The sequence below is a fragment of the Aspergillus caelatus genome (assembly GCF_009193585.1).
Source record: "Aspergillus caelatus strain CBS 763.97 unplaced genomic scaffold BDV27scaffold_4, whole genome shotgun sequence".
NCBI lineage: Eukaryota > Fungi > Ascomycota > Eurotiomycetes > Eurotiales > Aspergillaceae > Aspergillus > Aspergillus caelatus.
Window position 1 is genome coordinate 289,632 of NW_022475267.1, and position 19,114 is coordinate 308,745.

At 47.3% G+C, this 19,114-nt stretch overlaps 7 protein-coding genes across 7 annotated transcripts; 3 read left to right on the plus strand and 4 right to left on the minus strand.

Moving 5' to 3' along the window:
- The first annotated feature begins 1,414 nt into the window (after positions 1-1,414).
- Positions 1,415-5,592, plus strand: BDV27DRAFT_119684 (uncharacterized protein). The gene is made up of 3 exons (XM_032064921.1): positions 1,415-2,019; positions 2,087-3,997; positions 4,053-5,592. Exons 1-3 carry the CDS (start codon positions 1,495-1,497, stop codon positions 5,448-5,450), a joined length of 3,834 nt encoding a protein of 1,277 aa, XP_031933460.1. The 5' UTR covers positions 1,415-1,494; the 3' UTR covers positions 5,451-5,592.
- BDV27DRAFT_79271 (uncharacterized protein) lies at positions 5,566-7,418 on the minus strand. The gene is made up of 3 exons (XM_032077613.1): positions 7,293-7,418; positions 6,926-7,239; positions 5,566-6,850 (listed from the first exon to the last, which is right to left on the minus strand). The coding sequence occupies exons 2-3, from the start codon at positions 7,063-7,065 to the stop codon at positions 6,073-6,075; spliced, it is 918 nt and encodes a 305-aa protein (XP_031933461.1). The 5' UTR covers positions 7,066-7,239; positions 7,293-7,418; the 3' UTR covers positions 5,566-6,072.
- An 824-nt stretch (positions 7,419-8,242) lies between these two features.
- On the minus strand, positions 8,243-9,403 carry BDV27DRAFT_119686 (palmitoyltransferase YKT6). Its single transcript, XM_032064922.1, has 5 exons — positions 9,346-9,403; positions 9,118-9,283; positions 8,729-9,051; positions 8,603-8,664; positions 8,243-8,555 (listed from the first exon to the last, which is right to left on the minus strand). The coding sequence occupies exons 1-5, from the start codon at positions 9,364-9,366 to the stop codon at positions 8,540-8,542; spliced, it is 588 nt and encodes a 195-aa protein (XP_031933462.1). The 5' UTR covers positions 9,367-9,403; the 3' UTR covers positions 8,243-8,539.
- Positions 9,404-9,491: 88 nt separating this feature from the next.
- BDV27DRAFT_170069 (putative MFS multidrug transporter) lies at positions 9,492-11,399 on the minus strand (the record flags this gene model as incomplete). The annotated part of the gene is made up of 3 exons (XM_032075203.1): positions 9,492-10,222; positions 10,287-11,104; positions 11,169-11,399. 3 exons carry the CDS (start codon positions 11,397-11,399, stop codon positions 9,664-9,666), a joined length of 1,608 nt encoding a protein of 535 aa, XP_031933463.1. The 3' UTR covers positions 9,492-9,663.
- A 2,013-nt stretch (positions 11,400-13,412) lies between these two features.
- BDV27DRAFT_140558 (uncharacterized protein) lies at positions 13,413-13,634 on the plus strand (the record flags this gene model as incomplete). The annotated part of the gene is made up of 1 exon (XM_032069680.1): positions 13,413-13,634. The coding sequence occupies one exon, from the start codon at positions 13,413-13,415 to the stop codon at positions 13,632-13,634; it is 222 nt and encodes a 73-aa protein (XP_031933464.1).
- Positions 13,635-14,738: 1,104 nt separating this feature from the next.
- Positions 14,739-15,700, plus strand: BDV27DRAFT_152263 (uncharacterized protein; the record flags this gene model as incomplete). Its single annotated transcript, XM_032071530.1, has 2 exons — positions 14,739-15,004; positions 15,067-15,700. 2 exons carry the CDS (start codon positions 14,739-14,741, stop codon positions 15,698-15,700), a joined length of 900 nt encoding a protein of 299 aa, XP_031933465.1.
- Positions 15,701-16,192: 492 nt separating this feature from the next.
- On the minus strand, positions 16,193-18,249 carry BDV27DRAFT_170071 (putative C6 transcription factor; the record flags this gene model as incomplete). The annotated part of the gene is made up of 3 exons (XM_032075204.1): positions 16,193-16,862; positions 16,935-17,224; positions 17,305-18,249. 3 exons carry the CDS (start codon positions 18,247-18,249, stop codon positions 16,253-16,255), a joined length of 1,845 nt encoding a protein of 614 aa, XP_031933466.1. The 3' UTR covers positions 16,193-16,252.
- Between the last annotated feature and the right edge of the window lie 865 nt (positions 18,250-19,114).

Below are 19,114 nucleotides of genomic sequence, written 5' to 3' on the forward strand. Positions count from 1 at the left end.
ATCCACAATTTCCTCCATTACGGACTTATCAGACTCTACCGCCTTCTTTTGAAGAGATATAGCCAGAACCTTATATTCCATAGGACTAAAAGATCACATAATTCTGAATCTACGATTTAGAATGTCCTGGCCACATCTATATAGCTTCCCGCCATTACATGCTTACCATTTTAAAACGGAAGCTACAATTCAGTCAATTGCCCTACGCTCTTCTGCGTATGTGATCAAAACTAGGTCTCTTGTTATGGCTAGCGGCCAGGAAAAGCGACTTACCCTAATACAAGGATCCTCAGAATATACAATTAAGGTGCATCCAATACGACGCTGAGATGTTGAATCGTTTCTTGGTTTAAGAGGTCCTGTCTCTTTCAGTTCCTCTGTAGTTATCCCATGTGTGTCCAGCATACGACCAGAAACAATATTCCTATAAGAAGACACAGTGACAGACTTTAAGAAGCTTAGAACCATTTATGAAGATGCCCATGCCTTGGCTCCGATACCAGCGACCCAGTAATGAAGCCAATACCACATGGTTTCCAATTGGTGTCGGGTACTTGTTAAAACAAGCGTGGTATAGATATAATATGCGATTGCGAAGTGTGAGCATCCTGGGCCTATTGGAGAGGGTTCATAGCCACCGCCAGTGAATGATTCCCTTTTGAGTACGAAACTAAATTGCTTATTACTATTTGGATTCATTCAGAATGCGGGCAACCTTAAGAATAATATACCAATATGAATCATCTGGCCAGTACTATTTCAGCCATACAATTTCTTAAAAAGACAACCAGTTTCTTCGATACATAGTGGTTGTCTCAGGTTGGGGTTCAAGGCTCCACAGTGTCATCACTGGGGGTTGATATACGTGCAGCTTATGATCCCGACCAAGTTTCCTTTCTACCCGATCATTTTTGCGACCTGTTGTATATATTAGAGCATACAATCTAGGGAATAACCATAAACGTAACGTAGGTGTTAGTTACTCTTCAACGACGGTCATGTCAGTTAATGATGTGATCGTAACTTATAGATATCCATAAATAGTTAATAAAATATACTATTTAGAGTAGAGCATTTATTAACTAAATCAGAGTACCTAGATAGAAAGACAGATACTAATTATTGCATAGATAACAAACTAATTTTTACTTTTCTAGTACTCCTACTCCGTATTGATGAGGCTAAGCCCTAACTAAACCCTATCTGACTCAGCTGCATGATGACAGCCTCACCTCCCCCCCGCCCTGATTTTCTCGGCTATACTTGGGTATGTCTAACCCTCTAAAGACTAGCATCATTTGTAAGTGTTGCACTTTTGTGCTATGCCTGTGGTTGGTCAAAATCCAATGACTATCTAACCATACATGTCCTGGCCCCTCAGCCGCGCCAACGCACTCGAATGTCGGAGCAAAACCTCCCGCACGCTTCGCGCACCTTCCATAACCTTGTCTCCAAGACGATTGCAATAGGAACACTATATAAATTACTATCAGGATGCGTCAGGAGCTAAAAGCGTGGGGAACAAATGTCAAGTCCCGTCTACTCCACAGGCCCAAAACGACCCAACCTAGCAAAGCAGGGATTACTCACGATGACCCCACATCTTTGTCTCCAGCATCACCCGCAACCGGCCAGCATAAAATAAACCAGGCACAGGATGCTCCCTGTCCTCAAGATCTATGGCAATCTGCATATGATCAGCTAGACCCGAAAGAACAGCAGTTTTTGTCCACGTTGAAATTCAGTCCGAACCAACTAGGAGACAACCAGAATGGGCATTCCCCAACAGAGGCCATTATTGAAAAGGTCATTCAGGGGACCAAAAAACAATATGAAGAATACCAAAATGGGAGTATCAAGATCCGGAGGTCAACAGGCGAGGATATTGATCTTCGAAAGCTGTCACGCAACATTATCGATGCAGCATTATCCTTCAAAGACATTGTTAGTGCCATTGTCGCTTATGATCCTAGTTGTTATGCAGCAAGTGCTTGGGCTGTTATCTCGCTTGGTTTGACGGTAAGCCTTCGTGAAGTGGAAACTATCTAGGCTGCAAATCGATTAATAGGGAAGCCGAATTATCTAGATGACCAAAAACCGATTCGACCTGCGTGATGCCCTATTTGATTCATCAGAGTTTCTGGCAGATGTTCTTGCCCGGTGTGCCTATGTTGAAAAAGAAATCTATAGTGATGAGGCTTGGAAAAGAGCCGAAGTAGGACACGCAATTATTGGCGTTTACAAAGTAATCCTCCAATATACAGCAGAAGTATTAATTGCTCAACAGCCCAGTATGGGACGGTGGATACAGGACACTGTCGCCGGAATAACCAAACAACGCCTCGCTGAGCTCCAATCATCTATCAAAGAAAAAGAGCAATATCTGCATCAATGGGTTCAGATGGATCAACACTTGCGCCATAATGAACAAGCGGAACTTCTTTTAAGCCAGTGTGACAGAATAATCGAGTCTGTGCAATCGCTTATTCAGAATTTCAGCCTCCCTATTGCAGAAGGAGCCAGCTATGACTCCTATGATAATCAACATGAAGACAAATGCCTCCCTCAGACCCGGATTGAGCTTCGTCGCCAGATTATAGATTGGGCCGGGTCGCCGAATGGTAAATATATATTCTGGTTAAACGGTATGGCAGGCACTGGGAAGTCTACTATTGCCCGGACAGTTGCACAGTCTCTGAGGGAAATGGGGCTACTGGGAGCAAGCTTCTTTTTTAAAAAAGGAGAGGCGGATCGTGGTAATGCTAAAAGGCTTATATCAACACTCACAAAGCAACTAATTACCAGTCAGCGTCAGTTAGTACCAGGTATCGTGGCGGCGATTCAGAGCGATCCAGATATTGCCTCAAAAACCCTTGGCCAGCAGTTTGACAAGCTTCTCCTTCAGCCACTAGTGAATCTGACACTAGATGAACCTACATCCACGGTGATTGTGATCGACGCGTTAGATGAGTGTGAGCAAGAAGAGGACATAAAGATTCTTTTGGACCTCTTGCCACAGGTGCAGAAATCTAGGTCTCTACGTCTGCAGGTCTTGGTCACGAGTAGACCCGAATTTCCCATCCGGCTTGGCTTCCAACATCTGGAACATCAGAACTTGGTGCTTCATGAGCTTCCTACTCTAGTTATTGAACGTGATATACGGCTATTTCTCCAAGATCGGCTGGGAAAAATACAGCACGAGCATTCGTTGTCCCCTGGCTGGCCGGGAGAAGATATCACGGAGACTTTAGTGTCTAGATCCGTCCCTCTCTTTATCTTCGCCGCCACCATGTGTCGTTTTATCGGCGAGAGATACCAGGTACCGGAAGACCGTCTTGATGCAGTTCTCAAGGATTCCGCATCTACATCTGGCTCCCAGATGGAAAGAATATATCTACCAATATTAAACAAACTACGCGAGGAGACCGAGACAAGCGACTTTGCAAAACAGCTACAGGATGTACTTGGAGTTATTATTCTTCTGGCAGCTCCGCTTTCTGTTAAGGCCATCGCACGACTTGTTGATAGTCCAGAAAGAAGAATTCGCGCTCGTTTAGCAGCATTTCACTCTGTTGTTAGAGTACCAAGTGACGGCGACACTCCGGTCCGCATTCTGCACTCATCATTCCGGGAATTTCTTCTTAACACAACGAGTATTTTCCATGTCAGCGAAAAGGAGTCGCACCTGAAGATAGCATTACGTTGCCTTCGCATCATGGAATCCGGACTCAAACACAATATCTGTGGTCTACCAAGCTATGGGACACAAGGTGCAGATGTTGACGCTCAAAGTATTACCACTTGTCTCCCAGCAGAGTTACAATATTCCTGCCGTTACTGGATGTATCATTATAACCAGGGTGATGATCAGGTATATGAAAACGAAATACATACATTTCTAAAGAGACACTTTCTTCACTGGCTGGAGGCGATGAGCTTGATGGGTTCGATATCGGAAGTGGTGAGTATGATAAACACACTACGGTCAACGACACAAGTAGGTCTATTTAATCCAATATAGGTAATGACTAATGACTAATTGAAGCATATAGAGCGACACATGCTCCGAGCTTTCGTTATTCTTGGATGATGCAAAGTCTTTCGTACTGAAAAACTATCACATCTACAACGATTTTCCGCTCCAGCTATACTGCTCTGGGCTGGCATTCCTGCCAACACAGAGCATCATTCACAAAACATTTCAGGAAAGCCAAAGATGGGTGTATATTATACCACACGTTGAAAGTTCATTGAGCGCGGAGCTACAGGGCCATCCCGACCGGGTTCAATTGGGGGACTTCGCACCGGATGGCCAGATGAAGGACAACACTATCAAGCACTGGGACTATTCTAACTCAATCGTGTCACTAGTCTTTTCACCAGATGGCCAGATCATCGCATCTGGCAGCAAGGATAATACTATTAAGCTGTGGGGTCCCAATACTGGTCAACCGCTGCGCATCCTGGAAGGCCATTCAGACTCGGTTGCGTCGGTAGTCTTTTCATCGGATGGTCAAATGCTTGCCTCTGGCTCCTATGATTGTACGATCAAGCTCTGGGATATCAAGACTGGCCAGCAGCTACGTACTCTAGTCGGTCATTCTGTCTCAGTTGTGTCCGTAGCTTTCTCCCCGGATACCCAGATACTTGCCTCTGGTTCCGACGATAATTCTGTTAGGATCTGGGACACCAAAACCGGTAAACAGCTACGCACCTTGGAGGGCCATCGCGACTGGGTTCAATCAGTGGCTTTTTCACCGAATGGTCAAATAATTGCCTCCGGCTCCTATGACAGTACTATCAAGCTCTGGGATACTAACAAGGGTCAGGAGCTGCACACCCTGGAGGGTCATTCTAGCCTTGTTGGCGCAGTGGCATTCTCACCGGATGGCGATATGGTCGCCTCCAGCTCCTATGACAAGACTATCAAGTTGTGGAACCCTACAACGGGTCAGAAATTACGCACCCTGGAAGGTCATTCTGGAATAGTTCGATCAGTGATCTTCTTCCACGACAGCCAGACCGTTGCCTCCGGCTCCTATGACAATACCATTAAACTCTGGAACACTCAAACAGGCCAGGAGCTACGCACCATAGAAGGCCATTCTAGTCCAGTTCGGTCCGTAGCCCTGTCACCGGATAGCCGAATAATTGCCTCCGGCTCCTACGATAACACCATCAAGCTCTGGGATACCGAAACCGGTCAGCAGCTACGCACCCTGGGGGACCATTCTATCCCAGTTGAATCCTCACTGGACGACCAGATCGTGGAATCAAGTTCTCTGCTATCGGTAGAGGGTGGCTGGGTTTGTTTTGCATCCGAAAAGGTCTTATGGCTTCCGTTCGATTATCGTCTGTTTTCCTCTTCCGTTGCGAAAGGGAATACGCTTGCCCTTGCGTATCCAGATGGACGGGTGTGTGTTATGGAGTTTTCTGCACCTGTCATGTAAGTTATCTCTATTATATCTCTATTATTTTCTAATTGCTGGGTTCCGAGGTGCATGACAAAGGCCATCACCACGGTGTGAACGGACAGCCAGGCGATGTAGGTAGAAGTTATTTTTCAAATGGAACAAATGAATAAGACTGTACTTAAAAAGCTCTTCATAGCTAACAAAGCTGGTATCTCGCTCTATATACAAAACGGCTATATCTCTGTACAAACAGGCGCTCTCATAAGTCTCAACAGTTCCAGCGGGGCGGGGACACTCATCCAGTGGGGTAAAATCGGAGCCACCACCGGCACACATCGGTCTAAGCATGGGGACCGGGTAAATCCCGCCATCTCAAGTAGTATTCCCAGAACAAAAGGAATTCATTCTCTCGTCATGAACCCGCGTTGTCCGTTCTCCCCCTCACCGCATGGGAACCGGCCCGGTCAGTGAGGTGGGTACGGCATGCTTATATATAAACTTAGGGTTAGGGCCCGGGTAAGGGACCAGTTGAACCCGATCCGGTCATTTACTGCCACTCCCGAGTGGGTCGTCATCAACCGGTGGGCCAATCCCATCGCAGCATGAGTTATTTCTTGTTTTTCTTTTTTTCGCCTTCGCGATAAGATAGGGATTTAACTCAGCCCTCGGTTTCATACTCCTCCCCGCATAGCTGGAGTTGTTGGTGCATGAATGCCCGTCCTTCAGTATTGGCGAATCCACCGATGCCAAATGCCGGAATAATCCGGCACATACGTGTCAAGGACGCGCCGATCCAGTCTCTGCTGACCCGCGCGATTCGGTCGCGGGCGGGGAGCTGCATCGGTCGGTTGTAGAGGTCTAGGCCGAGGAGGTGGATGGGTGTGCTGACAAGCTGGATGGAGGCCGGGATGGCGAGTTGAGCGAACAGGATCTTGGCGTATTCGCGGGAGGCGATCCAGTCGGGGACTGAACTGGATACCACAGCGGGGAGATTGAAGGAGCCGAAGATGGTGAGGCCGTCACGTAGAAGGAAGGCCGAGTAGGTTGCTAGTGGCATGGTACGGATGGAACGGCGGAGGAAACTGCCCTTGGAGACGGCTGTGGGATTGGGGATGGGGTTGGTAGGCTTTGCAGCTGGGGGGTGACCGAAGAGCTGAGCGAATTTAACATCCTTCCAGATGCCCACGGACGAGTTGACGACGAATGTGGAGAGGAACGTCGCCATTCCCGAAATGGCGTGGTCGACATCAGGGTAAACTCGGTCCAGGACAGTTTCTGTAGCGTTTGCTGCGGCGAATGTTGCGGTGTAGAGACCCCAAACTAGAAGGCTCGGGCGGGATGTAAGGAAGGTCGCTGGCTGAGTGATGGAGAGCCACAGGTGTCGGCGGAACGCAGGCAACAGGGGCTGATTGTGTGATGACTTCTCCACGACAAGTCTAGGGCACTGTCAGCAACGCTGTTGGGTATCTCCCTGAATGGTTGCGTTTATCAACGATATAGGGCAAACGTACCGGTCAAGAATCATGACGGCCGGAGTGATCAGTGATGCTGAGCCTGCAGCAGCTATTACATCTGCTGTGAGGAGTTCCGCTAAGCGGTTCCTCTGCATCCTGAAGGGGAATGCTTGGTGGATTGGGAAGTCTTGTTCCATGTTGCTTGCGGTAACGTGCTCTCGGGTTCAAGTGGACAGTCGATTCATATATTATTTACTGGGGTAACGAGGGTTGTCTTCAGGGCGCGTCGTTTCAGGCGTGTAACCGTATAAGTCTAATGACTTAACAGAGGAAAAAAGAAAAATAATCAAAAGAATGGGTAACACAAGAGTCTTTGCTGGTTCATTAGATATAGTTATGTGTGGAGGGCTTCCGGGGAGCTCACCTATTCTCGCTCAAACGCTGGGGTATACTGGGATAATGATGGACAAAAGGAAGGAACCTGGGGCTAGATAAAAGGAAGGGATAAATGAAGGAGGGGCTATATGAACAACAATTGTACAAGTAATAGAAGGAGATCAATCCCAATGACGCCCAACTGTCAAGCCCACAATATTTACAACGAAGCATGAGAAATTCGGCGCACGCGACCAATCAGACACGACCGGGCCGGGAACCCGGTTACAGTCGGGGTATTGAGCGGTACCACCATGCCGAAAGGTGAGAGTAATGGAAATTCAAGCTTCTTTACCGACTGGGATCAGAGGTGGATCGCCTTCTAGAAGACGATACGAGAAGAGCGAATTGGCGGACGCGACGCTGCTGGACCGGGTGGAGTTGCCCTAAGGGGGCTGCCCTGCCCTAATGTGCCCTAATCTCCGCATTGATCTACGGCGTACGATAGTGCGAGGGGGGATTTTCTGATCGTCTCGAAGGAATAACGAGGCCATTTTGTCGCCGAGCGATAAGCCCGTCTCGGTAATAACTCGGAAGCTATCATTTCGCTACTCGGAGCTTCGCGGAATGTCGTGCAGCCAAGACAGCAGCATCGTTTACCTTTTATAGCCACGTTAGCGAGAGTGCAACACACCTGGGGCAAGATCTGAGTGTTTCACCCTTATCACAGTACTCAGCCTCTTTGTCAATTTGTTTTGTAACGATTTGTAAATTCCATCCAAAGTGGAGCGGACTATATGCAATAGGGGTCCACTTGTACAGGTGATAAGCTGATAAAAGATCGGTGTACGCCCTGTTCCTGGCGGCTGGACAACGCACACGTACTTGTCAGCGTGGCTCGTTTCAGGCACCGCATCGACAAGAAAACAAGGTTATCCTTAAGAAAGTGGTGCCTGAATACTAGACAATAGGTCTATACCAAGGTAAAACCACCAGAGCCGGATCAACGATAATTTCATGTTCTTCTAAGTGTAAGTGGGGTTTGAATATGGTGAGATTTATCTTCACAATGCTCCATTTACCTTTCACATATGGTTAATCCACCGCCAGCGCACCAAATTTCAAGCCAATAGCTTACTGTATCAGAACTAAAAGCGAATGCCAACTATAGCTGCAATAAAAAAAAGAAAACGCTTCGAACAGATTGAAATCAAGCAGTCAAGGGATTGAGAGACTCTGCCAGGACGGTTTACAGTGATATTGAAAAGTGTCTCACCCGCTCCCATGGGATCTCTCTTACATAAGAATGCAACTACCGAATGTCAGCGTTCGTCTGCAAATAGAGGTAATCTGCCTTACCAGCTATTCTGCTTTTTGGCAGAGGTGTAGAACATCTTCGATTGCGAGGACAAACCCTCACTCTAAAGCCCAGTTAGCTCCTTTTCCGGACCCACATGTCAAATACACCGTAGAGGTATCGTCTACCTTATTAACCAGGTCGTCAATCTTCTCTCCACGCTCCAAGACGCTCTCGATAGTCTTGTGGAGAACAATCTTGGTCTCGTCCAGCTCCTTCTGAATCTTCATGATACTGTCCACTTGGTGTGGGTCCTGGTACGCCGAGATGTATGTCTTCAGGGAGGGGAAGGAGACAGGCTGGGTGGAGGTGCCTGCGTTGGGGTTGAGGGTGAGAAACTCATCGAGGACCTTGGAGAGGATCTGATGCGCGGCAAGAGAGGGGTATTCGTTGTCACTAATGATGACACCGGCGATGCCTTGGGTCCGCGCATACACGTGGAATGTGAAATCTAAGCACAAGAGGGGCGGTCAGGGGGTTGTTGTCGGGTGGCCAGTAGGCAAAGGTAAACACTTGCCTTGCTCCTGGATATCTTGTCTCTGGCCTTGCTTTGTTCTTTCGGCGACCGTCTTGCTGAACATGGTCATAAACTCGCTGATGCTACCCCTAGTGAAGCGCGAGTAGCTGCTGAGCTCGCGCTCCGCACACAGCTCCACCGCCGGCTGCTGGGCATTCTGTAGGACCTATCAAGCGGGAAGAAGGTTAGATAGATACGGCACTCCAGTACGGACCTCCACAGACTCACTCCGATATAGAGAATCTTCATTTTGACGGGCTCCGAGGGGTGTCAAGGATGACTGACGTCGTTGACAGTTGGCTGAAGTTTTGCGGGGATCTAATCTCGGAGGCGGAAAAGCATCTCGCCTCACCGCCTCCGCCCAACCTTATTCGCTCATCCCCCGATTTTTCAGGCAACCACTCACATGCGCCAGTTTTTAGCTCTGGTTGTCAGCCTCAACAATTAGGCAGATTCATATTCGTCCTATCATGATATCGAAGTATTACAGTATTCTATGTACAAAACGTATCCAGGGTCATATGCCCCAGTTAAAGATGACCCACACTATGTATTCCGACTTTCGGCGGTCAATGCCTCTCTCTCTTCCACCGTCAAATCACTCTTTGCATGATGAATCCGCACGAAGAACACAACAATCAGTCCACCGACTAGTGCCAGCGCTGTCTCATACCAGAAAACAGCCTTGAAACTCTTAAACTGGCCAAGGTGTTCTGTTTCTGACTTGACAATATCAGCAAACCCAAGAAAAATGGCAATCCCAAAGTGTAGAGTGCAATTGATCAACGCCCCTGCCAATCCCTGCTTGGCTTTGGGCATATGAGTGGTGATAAATATGTTGGAAATGTTGAAGCTGATATCGATCCCCACTGTGCCACAAATCATGGCGGGGAAGACGAAACCCCAGTATATCCCACCTTCGGGAATCACGGCAAAGAACAGCCCCGCGCCGGCGTATCCAATACAAGAGATAACCATAAGGAGCGTTCCCGAGACTTTGTGCATAATAAATCCTCCTGCTGTCGCAAGGATGAGACCTCCGACCGCCATGGGGACCGTCCACGCCACGATTTGTAGCGGGCCTGCACCCATTACATCGGACATGCTGTAGAGAAGGTTAGTACAAGTCTGGAAAGCGACAGAGCAAATCGCACTCAGAGTCCACTTACTATAGAACTGCGTATAGAAAGTATATGCCCAGACTCCCGTAAAGACAAAGCAGTGCAATGACCAGCGGTGTCAGATATTTGACTGCAAACAGATCTCCCGGAAGGAGAGGGTCCTTGACCACCCATCCTTCGACGTAGACCATAAGTCCCAGAAAAATCACTCCCAATGAGAAGCAAACTGGGATGTATGGCGTCTTCCATCCTTGTGGTGCGTAGGAACTTTCCGCAATTGAAAATACGAGTAGGACCGCTCCTGGTACGGAAAGACAGCATCCAGCCCAGTCCATCTTAACGTTTGCTTTTTTCCTTTCCGCAAAATCGCTGGGAACCGAGAAATACGAAGAGATAAAAGTGACTGCGGAAAGAATTGCTCCAATGAAAAAGTACCATCTCCAGCTAAGGAACTGACTGCACAAGCCGGAAAAGAAAATACCGGCGAAGAATCCCAGCGCCGCGCATGCGCCGTAAACGCTGAAAATGAGATTCTTCCGTGGACCGGGTCGATATGTGCTGCCCAAGATCATGATCCCAGACGGAAGGAACGCGGCAAGAGCAAATCCTTGCAGAGCTCGGCAGATGATTAGCATTAGCCAGGTTTGAGAGAAGCCGGCTAGGATTGATGACGCTGCCAGCCAGCCTGCCCCTGCAAGGTAGACCACATAACCCCCGTACATATCTCCAAGTCGACCGAATATGAGAAGTGTTGATGTAACCACGAGAGACAGTGCGGTTGATGGCCATACTACCGAAGCTTCTGGGATGTGCAATTCCTTGACCAGCGTAGGAACGAGAACATTTGAGCCAGATATGTAATATTCCTATCGATGCATGAGTTAGCTCTTCTGACATATTTGACCAGCACGCGTGCGAAAAGCTTCATACCGCAAGAATCTGGGACATGACAATGGAGAATGCAAAAGTCAGTTCCGACCAAATACTAGAGAAACATGCAGGACGCTCTCGACCAAGTCGTTCGAGATCTGCTAAGTCTGATTGCTGCTCTAGTTGTGATGGAGACCGTGGTGCCCCCAGACTTGGAGAGCCTGTCTCTTCAGCAGACTTCTCCATATTTGGATCAGATCCACTGAGTGGTGTATCTGCAATGGGTGCCATAGCTGGCTGGTGTTGGCTTTGGAAACTGACAAAGGCACTGTCTGTACTGGGGGGAACCTGTTTTATACCACGTTCTGCATTTCTTTTACTAATCGATTCATGGAATCCTCAATAAATTTTTAACTACCGATGCATCGTTAAAACACCACGATCCGCGCTCTGGATGGCGTTGAAAAGCCTTGCCTATTAGGAGGCACCGGTTCGGAACATGCCCACAAGGTGGCCAATAGCTTCTAGCCGGAAGCTGCAATTGAATCGCACATCTCTCCACTAACACTATAGACGAACTTTTCCGCTCCAAGTAGCTTAGTGGCCAAGATGTCAGTGTGTCTTTAGCCCTCAACTTTCCACCTCAACTTCCGTTTTAGGAAGTTGTCGGGAGTGGGGCAAAACCACAGCTTCTCGCCTCTTTCGGGCCTGATCCATGAATGCCATCATATTTTCGTTTATTAGTCTTTTGCCTGAAGCATCCCATTGGCTTTGGGAAAGAACCTTTCTCCGCTAATTAATTGCACTGAAGTCATTAAACCCCATTATAGGTGGTATCCCAGCAATCTAGTGCCATACCGCTATAATCCTGTATTTGCCGCTTGGCACTACTATACGTACTCTATAAATGTTCCTCTCGCGCTGTCTTTACTCCTCCTCTCATCCTCGGATTCAATACACCACGATGAGAAAGAATCACTACTTCACACCTAACAGCGGAGTGATTCGTGACAAGGCTTACTAAGGGTGGTAAAGGAAAATTCCAATATATAAAATCCTGCGAATGCGTAGACTTGCTAATACCATCATACCATACATCTGAATGCAGCCAGCCTCACTTGGTTGCTGCTTGGTACATACCGTACTTTTGGAGACTCAAGCACGATAACCACAGATTTTCCCTCGCCCAAGCCATTGAAGATGCATCTTGGCGAGGCTTAAATGATGTGGGCCACCGTTCCAGAAGCGCTGACAAACACCCTTTCGAATCGCCTAGAGACCTCCCACTTCCTATCGGTCTCTATACCCAGGTCACGCTGGGTTAATATCGACAATAGGCAATTGATCGGAGAAAGTCGATCGATAATGCAGAGGTGCCTAGAACAGCAACAGACACCTATTTCGTCTTTTTGATTGGCATTGCTTGGTACATGAACGACACGTCGAATTGCGATTTGCAACGTCAAGGTTTCGGGGACGTAAGTCATTCCAGTGGTTGAGTCTGGTGTCCGTTTCATATTAGTTTATTATTGTCCTATATAATTCCCGGGCTGCTCAATCCCGTACTATGACGAGCTACTTTTCTATCCTGGTCTTTGTTGACATGATTTCAGTAAGTTGTGATTATACTTGAGTATCTTCAAATCTGGAATTCTTCTCGGATGACTACAATTAAAAAGTCAAGATCGTAGTATCAGACTGTCCCTAGTCACTGCAGGACGCAGCTCGGGACCCTCAACAACAAAGATAGGCTCGGCTATCGAACAACTGTAGCATCATAATTAGTAGGGTCAACCGCCCCGCAGTCGATCTATAGACGGCCACGTGGCAAACATTGCCGTCCACCCCCGTTCCTCTCCCCCCCATGGGATTGTCCCCATCTGCCTCTCCATGACCCACCCTTGGGCCATATCTTATCCCCCGGTCTTGTTGTGCAGATTCTCGTCGCCGTTTAAGATGTACGGAGTATAGCTTCACTTTATCATTATGCTTGGCACAGAAGAGAAGCAGACTACCACTCAACCTGTGGACTGTGGGCCACCCAATATCTCGAGATATTGATGATTATGGTAGTCTGTTTGATACTTAGATATTTATGGACTATGTCGAGAGCCATCATAACAAAGGTTTATAGTCTACACTGGAACTGTCACTGATGCTAACACATGCAAGGCCCGTTTGATTCTGACGAAGCCCTTGACAATACACTTATCGAGGCGTATCAATCAAAGGTGCCAAAACGTCATATTAAGAGCTTCTTGGTTGGTATGCTGTCTCAGAATAGACATCAAATTGTCTTTACCCATGGGGACCTACGCCTTCAAAAACATAATAGTCAACAATGGGCATATCAGTGGGATTGTAGACTGGGAGTTTAGTGGCTGGTATCCGAAATACTGGGAATTCTCAAAAGCCCTCTATGTTTGGAAGTGGCAAAATGATTGGACCGACTACCTGTTGCAGGTTCTGGAACCTTATTATGCTCAATATGGAGTCCATAGTTTCCTGACCGAAACACTATGGTGATGGTACTTGTCATGGGTCTACTAGTCACGAAGGTGTCACAGAACCGCAACTTTATGATCTATTGCCCATCTCACATGTCTCACGAAACGTTGCTCAGCTTTCCTAGGCTGTACCAACTACAAATATCCTTAATTGGGTCAAGGGAAGAGCTATTAGTTATGTTGTTGCTCGGTATGTAGGTGCCAGCTAGATCAAGTCCCCTTGAAATGAAATTGAAATAACGAAACTTGAAATTTCAAATATATCTGAAATGGACTTTAGTGAAATGACATGAAATTGCACGACCTTATTAGGCATATTATGCATAAATAGTGCAAACACCTATTTATGTTTTTCCCCTGTATTCCATATTGCGATCACCAAGGGTACCAGGATTTAGTGCGACGGGTCACCCTGAGGCAGAGAGCCGGTATCACACGACCCCGGAATAGAGAGCTCTGTCTTTTAATATTAATAGTGTAGATTTCTCATATTTTTGTGATAATTTTTATAAGCAGTGCATCTAGATTTCAAGCTATACTCAGTTTAAAAAAATTTCAGAAATGTCACGTCTATACGCTCTGACTGCCTCAGGTTAAAGAAAACACATGATATTATTTTCCGAGGCAGTTCCGACAGCCCCACAAATTCTGACCCTGTTGGTCGATCATTAACTATTTTTGGGAAGGATAAAGCTTATTTGTCAGGATATAAATCACTAATAATCACGTGCGTTGACTTACTTGGTAATTCATAATGTTAGATCAGGGTTTTTTTAATGTCTTGTTCTATGAGAATTGGTACCGGCCACTAACGTTATAGATGAGATTCTCACGAGTAGGAGGTTTTATAAGAATTTGTATGGGGAATCAAATCGCCGCCAGGGGTTGTCCACAGCTTGTGGGGTCTCATCGCGCGAGGCTCTGCATATTAGTCGCAAACCAAAGTGTTGTTGGGTGGCTGGGGGACACTAACGCATGATGAATGACTTAGTAGCTTGTCTGTGCATTTTTGTGCTGATGTGCTTAAGGAGAAATCCCCGTTCAAAATGAAGTGGCAATAACAATTAATCTTACCTTCGTGCAAACAGCTTATCCAGTGTTTTCAGAGGCACAAGTGGCTGCTATGTCTACCACACAAGATGCCCCTATCCCGTTGACAACCACATTCAAACCACCCAACTCGTGTTTTAATGAGCTGTGGTGGTACAGCACCTCCGGTACAATATGGATGAACCTGGGCCCGACTGACACATCTGGATGTCTTCCGTCTGGATGGGCTACTTCCAGCTACTTCTCTCCGGGAATATGTCCAAGTGGATATGGCGTTGCAACAACCGGCTTAGTTGATTGGGGAACGAGCACGGAAAGCGTTGCAACATGCTGTCCGATGTAAATCTTTTGGAGTTCTTTTTCAATATCGAAAATAGGCTAACACTGAATCCTCCCCTCAGTGTAGGCTCGAACACCTACACCGTCCGACCGTCCACCGTGACCCCATACCAGAGTACACTAGGAACAGAAGTGTGTGTTTGGGGGCCCAAATCAGATGTCATGACGACGTACAACTACACATGGTCCGGTAAAGACGGTTCTCCATCAAGCACCTCGGATTCAATGATCTTTCCGGATTACTTCAACGCCTATGGTATTGAAATCCGGTGGAAGTCGACCGATTTCAGTGACCTGCCAGCTACGGCTTCCGCAACAGCAACCCAAGATACCTCGGCAACGTCGACATCATCGCAATCTTCTGCAAGCTCAGACAGTTCGTCTAAACTCTCCTCGGGCGCGAAGGCAGGAATCGGGGTCGGCGTCGCTGCCGGCGTTATTGCTGTGATAATCCTTGCGCTGTTCCTCTGGTTCCAGCGACGAAAGGCTCGACAGGGTGGGTCTGTTCCGATTCCAGAGAACTCGCAAGATATATATCTACCCAACGTGGGTCGGTCCGATGGGCATGCGTATGATGCGCAGCAGGGCGGCGCACAAGTCGCTGAACTGTCTACTGCAAGGAATACGCCGTTCATCTACCAAAAGGCAGAGTTATCAGCTGAAACCCAGCGAGATAGACGATATGAACTGGAGTAAATTATATACGGTTTAATGTGTCCTTATATCATACAATACCAACGAATTTAATTGTGATTAGACCATGGACTGCCATCAAATCGTCCTCTGAGCAGTCAATCAGAAGTGCATGATTTCTACTTCCACATGTTTGCATTATTTATATCCTCTCCATCATGCATTACCTACTTTATTAAAAAGAGCGACCTCTTGAATATGAAGCTCAACACTATATTTATAATTTCAACAAGTTCTGCTACCACTTGCAGTTGGGGGGATTCACCCCACCCCAAGTCCCGACCAGATTCACATCGACTGGACATCAAAGAAGCTGGAATCCCTACCTGAGTCGCATATGAATTACAAATATATCAATGCTGCCGATGGTGAATATCTTTCTAGAATGGGGGCCTCAATATAATGGTGACTGGCTGGGATCACGCGCCTAATTTACAGAGCTGTGCAAAGCTCTGTCATCAGGCAACCAACAAAGCTGTCGGTCACGATAATATTGAAAATACTGCATTAATTTATATGAAAAGATTGGCGCGAACTAGCTTCCAGGTCAAGATCTTATGATCCATTGCCCAATCCCCACGAAATGTCACTCAGATCGCCTAGACTGTACCAGCCACAAAGATCCTCAATAGAGCCAAGGGAAGAGCTATTAGTTGTGTCGTTGCTCGGTACGTAGCTGGCTAGATCAAGACTCCCCTCTCCTCCACCGCTAGACGGGCCAGTGCTGGAGCTAGGCGTCTCACTACTATTACTCACCCCCGACCCAACTCCGAGCACCGTTTGAGCGATCGTCTGTATCTCCCGCACATTCCTTGCGGTTCTCGGCCACACCTCGCCCAACACCTTGAGACATCCCAATGTCATCCGGATCTGATCTCTTGCCGTTGACAAGTGGGTACCTTTCAGTAGAGTAGTGCAGGCTGAAAGTAGCGCTAGCGTTCCCTCACTCACCATGCAGGTGGTAAATGGCGTATGGTGAAATTCAGGAACTGGGAGCGCCAGAAGCCGGATCTGGGACTCTATGGCTCGTATGACGCGCACGGTGTGTACGTTAATTAAATCTGGGATTGGTGTGTCGAGCGGTGGCTCTCGGGCACAGCTTGATACATTCTCCACGGCATTGAACTTTAGGGCTGAGAAGGGTCGGTGTAATCCGATAGTCGACCTGCCAAATGTGTTAAGACTAAGAGGATACATTTTGGGTGATTCAGGACGAATTTGGAGGGGAAAAATTTACACATCAATGATCAAGTGAGCTTGAAACATTAGCTCGTCGATCTTTCCATCCTTATCCATGACCTGCTTGCGATCTTTCGGTAATAACAATCGCCATCCATCCAGACTACAGTCGGCAGCTTGAACGACGTGCGCCGAGTCTTCTTTAGTTGCGATCTTTGGTGCTACGGATATCGCCGATCCTGCACATTGTACAGCTCCGATGAGATATGCAAAAGATGAGAAATCAATAGGATCGGCGGAGAATTCGCGACAGTTGAACTCTTGCAGCGTGCGCGGCTCGGGTATATTCTGGCACTAGGTGAGCTATCTCAACTCTCCCAGAGCCTCAGAAAGGGGGATCCAAGGAAGCTATGGGTGTCAATACTCACCCCCGACTCGTATTCCAGCTCTTCACACGGTAATTCCACTGTAGCGGTAATATTCGCCACTCGAAAGTTCATGGTACCCAGTGTACCGGTGTAATAAGCGTCAATGATGTACAACATCCACCATGTCCGCCTCCAGCATTCCCTCAGCACGGGATCGTCGCGCCCATGCGACGCCGCAAAGTCCGACAGAAACATCTTCAGATCAACTGCAAGACTAGTGGCAGCGTCCATCTCCAGTTTGGCCGCGTCCTTATAGTCGTGCCAGAATAAAGCCATAGACAATAGTAGTCGACATTGGACCATAACTGGATCAGATGGTGATGCTTGTAGAAAACAAGCGTCAATGTGGTCTCTCAACGACATTGACCATTCGCGGGAGGTGTAGATATGGCCAATTAAGCGCATCACAGCCAGAAGGGGTGTGAAGCTGGGCTGTCTGTGCGGATCTTCATACAGTCTTGTGAGGTGTTTCTGGGGTAAGAGAAAGGGGTGACATCCATGGAATTTCTCATAGTATGCATTAATTAAGGGATCTTCCTTGATACCACCGAGATGAACGATGCTGGTGCCCGGTAACGAGATGCCTAAGATGACATCGCCGATCCTGATCCTCTCGCTGGGCTCATTGTGAAGGTCTTCGACCATCAATGGAGCGGGGTGCTCCTGGACCTGCTGAATCGTTGTATATCGTTGGCCACTCGAGTCAGGAGCTGGAGATATTCTCTCTCCCGCCGCAAGTCGTCGGCGACGATCAGCCAGGGCTGCGCGGTCGAGCCCACCGCGACGGGATCGTGCATAGGTGCACTCCTGCCCGGTTTCAGCGCAGCGCGTACAACAAGGCCGTTTACCATCGCACTTTGAGTGACGCGAACGACAGGGTAGACACGCCAGCGAGGAGCGCGTGGCTCTACCACTACCATTATGGGAGCTTGATCTAGAATCCATGGGGTTTCATCGGCGATTTGGGTCGTTGATCCCCGCCGGTTTGAATGAATGGCGGGTATTCGGGTATTCATACACTTCGGGTAATCATTGATACCGGAAAAATACACATCTTCAGTGGTGTGTGCAGTAGAATGTATGTACCGTACCGTACGGCTCCCGATTGATTAGGCTATCCATTCATTTGAACCTATACTTGTGAAGTATGTAGCTAGAGAAGGCTGCAAGGAAACAAAAATATAAGACATTTCGCATCTTCATAGGAGGATATGTGTCAGTAGGATTTATGTTGAAATGGTGGTTGCAATATTGGATTACCACGGTTACAGGTGATAGTCAGGCTTATATACACCAAGTCACCGCTCCACAGTGGCTTGAATGAGGGATGATACTATATCATATACTTCCTCCAAATTGATCTCTGAGGAGAGCTAAGCTAAGACAATAGTGGCCGATGTATATTGAATTATTGCTGAAGGTCACTATACTATAAGTTAACGCTTTAACTTTAGTAATTGGTTATTGAATGATATTTATAGCCATAATTGGACAGCAGTATAATAGATACACCAGTATATCTAGCTATCATATCGATATACTTAGTTATCACAAACCGTGGTACGATTTCCTTTCCCCGTATAGTATTTATATTGCTTATTTCGCACTTCTTTACCTTATACGGATGGTAGGCTTTGACCTCAGATTTACATATCACACTAGTCGCTCTCAGAGACCTCTTATAAATAATGTTACGTAGAGCCCAATCTAGCCTTCTTATTCGACGGTTCAGAAAGACCATGCGAGGGCCGTTCCAATTTGTAATAGTTCCCTTCGAGATTCCAAATGTATATCCCATAATAATCCAACA

What these genes read in the sequence shown, in the direction of transcription:
- BDV27DRAFT_119684 (XM_032064921.1), top strand. Translation starts at nt 1,495, where the DNA reads ATGCGTCAGGAGCTAAAAGCGTGGGGAACAAATGTCAAGTCCCGTCTA. An exon ending in TTATCTCGCTTGGTTTGACG is followed by an intron (nt 2,020 to 2,086) that starts GTAAGCCTTCGT and finishes CGAATTATCTAG; the next exon opens with ATGACCAAAAACCGATTCGA. An exon ending in CACTACGGTCAACGACACAA is followed by an intron (nt 3,998 to 4,052) that starts GTAGGTCTATTT and finishes TGAAGCATATAG; the next exon opens with AGCGACACATGCTCCGAGCT.
- BDV27DRAFT_79271 (XM_032077613.1), bottom strand. Translation starts at nt 7,065, where the DNA reads ATGGAACAAGACTTCCCAATCCACCAAGCATTCCCCTTCAGGATGCAG. An exon ending in GCCGTCATGATTCTTGACCG is followed by an intron (nt 6,851 to 6,925) that starts GTACGTTTGCCC and finishes ACAGTGCCCTAG; the next exon opens with ACTTGTCGTGGAGAAGTCAT.
- BDV27DRAFT_119686 (XM_032064922.1), bottom strand. Translation starts at nt 9,366, where the DNA reads ATGAAGATTCTCTATATCGGA. An exon ending in TGAAGATTCTCTATATCGGA is followed by an intron (nt 9,284 to 9,345) that starts GTGAGTCTGTGG and finishes CCCGCTTGATAG; the next exon opens with GTCCTACAGAATGCCCAGCA. An exon ending in ACAAGATATCCAGGAGCAAG is followed by an intron (nt 9,052 to 9,117) that starts GCAAGTGTTTAC and finishes TCTTGTGCTTAG; the next exon opens with ATTTCACATTCCACGTGTAT.